Raw genomic sequence first — 8,100 nt, forward strand, 5'->3', positions numbered from 1 at the left:
ACTGTGGATTACTGTAATCTTAGCCACAGTTTAGTGCCACTTTTAACCATATATTAGGCTATGTACACACATGCAATGGTTCTCGTCCGAAATTCGGCTCAGGGCTGATATCAGATGAGAATCTAGCATGTGTACAGGGCTCATCATCCATCGTCTGAATGACCGTCCTGGCGGATCCACGGACAATGGACGATCGTAATGCAAGTAAGGGTGAAAAGTTTTATGGCCACTAGGCCAGGGGTCTGCAACCTGCGGCTCCGGAGCCGCATGCGGCTCTTCAGCCTCCTTGTTGTGGCTCCCTTCGGCTGCCGCGGGGAGATCTCTGATGGGGGATCCCCTTCCTTTCAAGACACTGCGGAGGAGGGGTATTCCCTATCCGGTGTTCTAATGAAAAAAATCTACCAGTGAAATAAATCTACCACGGGGCGTGTACAAATGGGTGTGTACAATGACATCCCCCTGCTTTGAACCCCAATTCCTCTGGAATGGGGAGATGTACAAAACCAAAAATGTAGGTGCAAGTGGGGGACACCTGTGACTAACACCCCCTAAAATTTAATTGTCATCAGAACATAAAGAACTCTGCCCATCAAAAAAATCTACCGTTACACATTGCTGGAGGCACCTGAACCCCAATTTCTCTGGAACAGGAAGGGGGTACAGGTGAACAAAATTAGAGGTGCAAGTGGGGGACACCTGTGGCTAACACCTCCTAAAAACCCCACCCATCAAAAAAACCCTACCCTGTTACACATTGTTGGAGGCTTCTAGCACCTAAACCCCAATTTATCTGGAAACGGGGGTACAGGTGAAAAAAATTTGAGGTGCAATTACGGGACACCTGTGGCTAACACCTCCTAAAAATTCATAAAAACTCTGCCTATCAAAAAAATCTGCCCTGGTACACATTGCTGGAAGCATCTAGCATCTGAACCCCAATTTCTCTGGAACGGGGGGGAGGCGGTACAGGTGACCAAAATAGAGGTGCAAGTGGGGGACACTTATGGCTAACACCACCTACAATTGAATCGCTAAGGCATCGTCAGAAAATAAAGAACTCTGCCCCTCCAAATAATCTACCCTGTTACACATTGCTGGAGCCTCCAGCTTCTAATGTAACAGGATGATAGGTTAGAAGCTGGAGGCTACTAGGGGCATAGTTCAGTGTTTAATTTATTTCAAAGTAGGCCTACACATGCACACTTGTTGTAACAGGTAAAATTAAAAAAATATTAAAACTTTTAAAAGTTTATAAACTGTGTTATGTTTTGCGGCTCCAGACTATTTTTCTTTAGTGGAAGAGGAGGCAAAATGGCTCTTTTGATAGTAAAGGTTGCTGACCCCTGCACTAGGCCAGTTATTGGGTACGCCGACAGGGAACGCCCCCTGAAGTGAAATCCCTCTCCTCCGTATGCATTGCGTAGGAGAGGGATTTACCTTCAGGGAGCCTTCCCTATTTACCATGGCGGAAGTATTGCGGTAAATAGGGAAGCAACTGCAGGGGGGCGGCACCGGAGCTCTGGTAGTTCCTAACGCCCCCTGGCCGATCCGCCAGCAACCCGCGCCTCCGGAGGTTAGGCTGGAACGAACTACTGGCTAGGATGTATCTGGCCTAAAGGCCGAAGTTTGCTGACCCCTGTTCCAAGGCATTGTAGGTCAGTAATGGGGAAAAGATGCCTGCCTGCCTTTAATTCTTCAAGTACTAACCTAAATGGGTGTCCGGGTATTGGAGACACTGGCAGCCATTTTTTTTTTTTTTTTTATAAGTCAGTTTTCAGTTATGCATAACACCTAAGTGTCAATCTTTTTCCAGACATTACAGAGCCAGAGGGGTTCCTTTTGGAAGGTAAGTCTGCCATAATCTGCAAAAATGCTGTACATGTGCAGGAGGTCCATATTAAAAACAATTGTGTAGTGGTTTAGTTTAATTTCAAGAAATGTAGCCGTCAGATTTTCTTTACTATTGCCTTTTAGTTAAATGTCTTGGTAAGCAATATTCCACAAAGTTGCCCTTCATAGACAGTCAGCAGTTTTGGTTGTATACTAAGTAAGATATAATTTTATTACCAACCAAAATACATTTTTATAGTAAAATAATAAGCAGTACTCATATTTTTCTAAATGTAAGTAAATGAAATGGTATCCGAATTATGTTACAACCTAAAGACAGTGTATTTGCTGTGGTTATAATGTTGCCTGTTCAGACCTATAAGTTCTATCAAATAGGAAAACTTTATTAGTTCAGCAATCCCAACCTGCCAGTAAGATTTAGGGTTAGTTGTAATGAATTCACTGAATATATATTGTTTCCAAATGGTGGTTGTCTCAAAATGATATATTATATATCTTTACAGCCTTTCTTTTAGTGGGCATAAACTAAAAACACAAAAAAAACACCAGGAGGTAGTACTAAAACTAACTCCCTGATGGCTTTTTGTTTAAGCTCTAAATTACCATAGGAATCAAATAAAGACTAAAGGGGTTTTTGTATTTTATTTTGTATAAATGGCATTCATCATGTGATACAATGGTGCAATAATACAATGGTGCAATAATGCATTAGCACATTGACCACTAGGTGGCACTAGACAGAGTGTATCCAATTATCAGGTTATTCGGGACTGATGATAACCTAATAGGATACACTGTCTAGTGCCACCTAGTGGTCAATGTACTATTGCACAATTGTTTTATTTCACCATTTTATCTCCTCACTATTGTACATTGTATATGTCATTATTACATAGTAAAATAACTCTTTTTGTCACTTATGCCGAAAAACCCCTCCAGTTGTCTTTATTCGATTCCTATGTTTGATTTGCTGGGGTAGACAAAACTATATAAGTCTCCATTTACTCCTTGAACCTAAGTGAAGGACCTTCCCGCCCAAAATACTTTTGCAATTAAGCTTCAAACTACACAGCATATGTGTTGCCACATACAGAGCCAGCCGCTGGGGATATAGTAACCCAGGGTTTACATCGTCCAATGAATAAACAGGGTCACTGTCTTCTCAGAAGTCTGCCCTGAAGATGGTGGCAGCGATGATAGGTCCTGGACCTACTAGTAGTTTATGGAGACTTTGTTTACGGGCCCAGAGAAAGATCTAGACAATAAGACCATGTGAGTAGCAGGTGATCCGTGTAAATCGCCCCGAGACAATGGGCAGTCTGCAAACTCGGGTACTACGTGGTTAGGCATATATAGGTTTGCTTGGTTTTTTTTACTTATAATATTCTGAGTTTTCTTTTGCCGCAGGGCTGAACTTTAAGAATAATACAAAAAAGAAATTTCTTTCATGTAAATTGTTCGATTCTTTTGTATCTTTTCAATAAATTAGAAGCTGAAAAGACTGAGGACCCCGGAGGAGTTTCTGGCCAGTCTGGGTTATACCGCACTTATAGCCAAGACTGCAGTTTTAAGAATAGCATGTATCATGTGGGAGACTATGTGTATGTGGAGCCAGCTGAGCCCAACCTTCAGCCACATATTGTTTGCATAGAGCGCCTTTGGGAGGACAATGCTGGTGAGTTATTTTATTAGTTATTTTATTACCTTACAATTTTCCAGCAGACATATATATATTTATATATATGTGTCTGTGTGTGTATTTAGTGTCAAATTAAAAATGAATCAGATGTGGAAGTGGTTGTATGGATACCGAGGGTTCCCAAATATTCTGAGAGATGGTACACAAAATCCTATTAAAGCCTAATAAAACAATAGCATGTTATGTTTTTTCATTCAGCTTACATCATATTATATTTCCTACACAGCAATGACATTAAATGAAATTGTATTAGACCCGTTGAAATGCATATTTTTGGCTTGTTCTTGGGAGCGGTTTGTGTGCAATAATTGCATTGAATTCATATTGTATAGGTTATGTAGTAATTGGAACTTTGATATTTTAATTGCAGGTGAAAAATGGTTGTATGGCTGCTGGTTTTATCGACCCAAGGAAACATTCCATCTCGCCACTCGGAAATTTTTGGAGAAGGAGGTGTTCAAGAGTGACTACTATAACAAAGCCCCTGTAAATAAAATTATTGGCAAATGCGTTGTCATGTTTGTAAAGGTAAGTCAAATCTTGTTTACCCGTTATGTTTGTGCTTACGTACTATGATGCTAACTTGATGATGCTAAGAGCACTGAAAATTAGAGAACGCTGCAGCCTGCCATTACTGACTATGACAATGCTAATAGCCTGATTATTCTTTTGATCTTCTGGTTTCAATTCATTCTGGGTCACTGATGCTGAACAAAAATGCAGGAGTGATAATTGTTGCTATTTTGCATTGTATTTACTTTGCATTGTATTTACTTGCCTATTTTAATACAGGAATATTTTAAACTGTGTCCTGAAAACTTCCGAGATGAGGATGTCTATGTCTGCGAGTCCCGATACTCTGCCAAAACCAAATCCTTCAAAAAGATTAAGCTCTGGACAATGCCCATCAGTTCAGTCCGCTTTAAGCCCCGAGATGTTCCTTTGCCTGTGGTACGAGTGGCCTCTGTGTTTGCACTAAAGAATAAAGAGGAGGAAGAGCCAGCAGCTGACAGCACAGATGAAATGAAGGAAGAGGACAATACTATATGCTTAGAAAAGGTTTGTTTTCTTACCACAATGGTTTGCACAGAGGGTAGAAAATAGAAGTTGGGTTGTATTGGTAATAATAATAATTTTATATAGTAGCACAACACATGCTGTACTAATTTTAAAATAAATACAGCACATAACCTTACACTTTTTAGTTGTGTTATCTTTAAAATATTGGTTCCCACCAATGTCAAGTTTTTAACTGCTTTTGTCATAATTTTGGGGGATTTTTCTTGGATCTGAACACCAGGATAAAAAGTGAAAAGTACGCAGAATCTCGCTTACATGCTTATGGCAAAAAAAAAGTTCTTGGCAATGTCTTTGAAGGTTTTATTTTTGGTTTGTTTCCTTAATATTGCATAACTAAACTCTGTGACCTATAGTTTTACTTTCCTGTGAATAAAACCTTTCTTTTATTTTTCTTAGGACAAAGAAGATGTTCCAGTAGAAATGCCCAATGGGGAACCTGGTTGCCATTACTATGAGCAGCTTCGGTACAATGACATGTGGTTAAAAGTTGGAGACTGTGTATTTATCAAGTCTCACGGTCTTGTTAGACCAAGAGTGGGCAGGTAAGAACCCTTCTAGAGATATAATGAATAAAATAATTTGTTTTTGTTAGATTCTTGAGAAAATATTTCAACTATGACCTATCACCAGATTATTTACTTTATATAAAAGGGTAGATAACCATTTTATAATAAGTAAAATGTGCTTGTATTTTTTTCCCTTAATACTTTACCTAAAAAAAAAAATATGGGGAGACCCCATGTCTTTAACACCACTTTACTACCACTTTCATTTTAAGCAAATCAGCATTTACAGAGGCTTCCCTGCTAAGTCCTCTAAATACATGTTGGTTCTGGCAGTAAGTCATGGTTTGGCAACAGTACTGCACTGCTCCTGAGATCAGAGCCTTGTTGCCACACTCGTTTAAGCTGTTTCTATCAGGTGTATGGTGAGGTGGGAAAAACGTTACAGGGGGTGTGGGTATCGGCATTGTTACTGCTGATACACACGAGGTTTGTAGCTTGTCATTTAACACCTGGTCAACTATATTGTGGAATGGCAGCACTGTCACTGCTACTGAAACCCTCCCATTGTGAGCTGCAGTGAAGTGAAGAAGCAAGTGAGGCACATAAGGAAGGTTTTGGCTCAGCTAGTAACACTGAGGCCACACTGTAACCTAGCATGTCAGGAACTCTTCCCAATACATGCTGGCTGTGTTTTGATAATTCAGGGACACAAAGCCACAGAGGGGTTTCCTAGGTTCTTGTTGAAATTGGAAAGCCCTTTTTACTGGTTCAGAAGCTGTGTTATTAATTTAGGTGTCTTACATGATGTTTTTTTTTTTAAATAGAATTGAAAAAATGTGGCTTCGTGACGGAGCAGCCTATTTCTTCGGACCAATATTTATTCATCCCGAGGAGACCATCCATGAGCCAACTAAAATGTTCTACAAGAAAGAAGTGTTCTTAAGTAACTTGGAAGAAACCTGCCCAATGGCCTGCATTTTAGGTGTGTTCAATGTTCTCTTTTTATGTGTAAGAACAATTGATTGAATACTTTTTTTTTTTTTTTCCTAACAATAAAACTACATGAATGAATATGGTCAGACAGGATATTAGAATTAAGAGGAGCCACCGAGCTATATGGAGGCGTATTGTTATGCTGCTCTGTAAGTCTAAGGTCTGTGTCAGCATTTCTCGATCTTTCTAACATGGGGGAATCCTTGAAAAAACTTTCAGGTCTTCAGGGAACCCCGGCTATAATTACTATTTTTACAGCTCATGTCATATTAGTGGGGTGGTCAGTGGGAAGAAAATTACCATTACAGATAGCCAAAATATTATTTTCTTTTGAAGCTGTGAATACATGTCAAAGATGATATAGCTTTGGAGCCAGCTAATAATTCAAGTAAAATGCTTGTTAATGGGGCATAATGTAAGGGGAAGTACACTATTATATTAATCATTTTAAATTATAATTTTACAGCATTATTTATTTTGACCTTTTTCCTTTGGTAAAGCTAATATACCACATACTTTGTATCAAGGCTGTTTGGCTGATCTCTACACCACTGATAATATCTCTTGTAGGAAAGTGTGCAGTGTTATCTTTCAAAGATTTTCTGTCTTGTCGCCCAACCGAAATCCCTGAGAATGATGTATTACTTTGTGAAAGTCGGTATAACGAGAGTGACAAGCAAATGAAGAGGTTTAAAGGGCTGAAAAGATTTTCATTGTCTGCAAAAGTCGTGGATGATGAAATTTATTATTTCAGGTAAAATAATTTAAAACTCTCCTATTGTAACATACTGTTTAATATACTTTTGTGTCTGCACATATTCTTTTAGGATGTGCTGATAGAATGTGGATGATGTTACTTCTGGAAATAACTTGTTGCCTGATCATTTATTTTTTTTTTTTTTTTATACTTTGAGCTACCAACCTGGAAAAGGCCTAGAGAAATTCTGACCTCTTGATTTGTGTGGTGGGATCTCCATAACCTGTAAATTGAGCTTTAAAGTAACAAACATATTATAGTGGGCCTAAACTCAGAATTTTTTCTTTACATAAAAGGATGGACAACCTTTTTATTTAAAAGTAAAAAAAATTTTTTTTTGTTTTGACTGTGATGATCAACACAAAATGGAAGTGCAAAGCCTCCCGGGATACCTAGGTAGCGCATCCCAGGAGGCTCTTGACTGCTTCTTCTGCGCATCTCCTTATCTCGAGCATGTGCAGAAGGAGCCCTTTCATCAATGAAAAAAAAAATTGCTGATCTCAAGCATGCACGGCGAGATCAACCATTTATTTTCCCAATCTAGAAAGAAGAACCCGGAAAAAGAAAGATGATGATGCCGGCATCGAGCTGAAGACTGATACCAGATTTTTATAAAATATTTTACAAATAACCAGATTTTTATGAAATATTTTACAAATATGCATATAAGGTGCACCAATAAGGCTTATTTTTTAGAACTTTGGGTTATCCAGAGAGTTAACAAAGAGACCCCCTAGCTTCTTCCAGATGCCCCTTTGACAACAACTTTGTTGTTGCACAGCACAGCCAGAAGCAACATTATAGAAACATGCTGTGATCCACAGCAAACACGTGCAGAAATGGTTCCCAGCTGTATGAATTCAGTTAAATTGGAGCATGATTAAACCTGTAATAGAACGCTGCGCTCTACCACAAGTCCGAAATGTCCCTAACCTCAATCCCATATCTCTGTATGGAATTAGGAAAAGCCTAGATCAGTCCATATTTACAATGTTTTTCCAATGTAATGAATAGAAGTTTTGCATTGAGTAATAGGTAGAATTCTAGTGATGTAACAAATAGAAAAAAGTGCATAGGCATAATCTACAGCAACAGGATTGGAGAGTTTACAGAATGTAGATGGTGTCCCCGGATGGTGCCTGAATAAAGATTTTCTTCTGGAGAGAAAAGTGGGTAAAGGCATTGTCACTGGGGTATTGTGATCCCTGTGAGAA

The 8,100-nt window shown here is 39.0% G+C and overlaps 1 protein-coding gene across 1 annotated transcript in view; it reads left to right on the forward strand.

Moving 5' to 3' along the window:
- The window catches only part of PBRM1 (polybromo 1), a 56,010-nt gene that overhangs the window by 34,333 nt on the left and 13,577 nt on the right, over positions 1-8,100 (forward strand). The window contains exons 18-24 of the mRNA XM_072421237.1: positions 1,814-1,846; positions 3,341-3,526; positions 3,921-4,078; positions 4,343-4,609; positions 5,027-5,172; positions 5,961-6,118; positions 6,700-6,883. Coding sequence (XP_072277338.1) covers positions 1,814-1,846; positions 3,341-3,526; positions 3,921-4,078; positions 4,343-4,609; positions 5,027-5,172; positions 5,961-6,118; positions 6,700-6,883 — 1,132 coding nt within the window. The remainder of the gene's footprint in view (positions 1-1,813; positions 1,847-3,340; positions 3,527-3,920; positions 4,079-4,342; positions 4,610-5,026; positions 5,173-5,960; positions 6,119-6,699; positions 6,884-8,100) is intronic.

Source organism: Pyxicephalus adspersus, chromosome 8 (assembly GCF_032062135.1).
Source record: "Pyxicephalus adspersus chromosome 8, UCB_Pads_2.0, whole genome shotgun sequence".
NCBI lineage: Eukaryota > Metazoa > Chordata > Amphibia > Anura > Pyxicephalidae > Pyxicephalus > Pyxicephalus adspersus.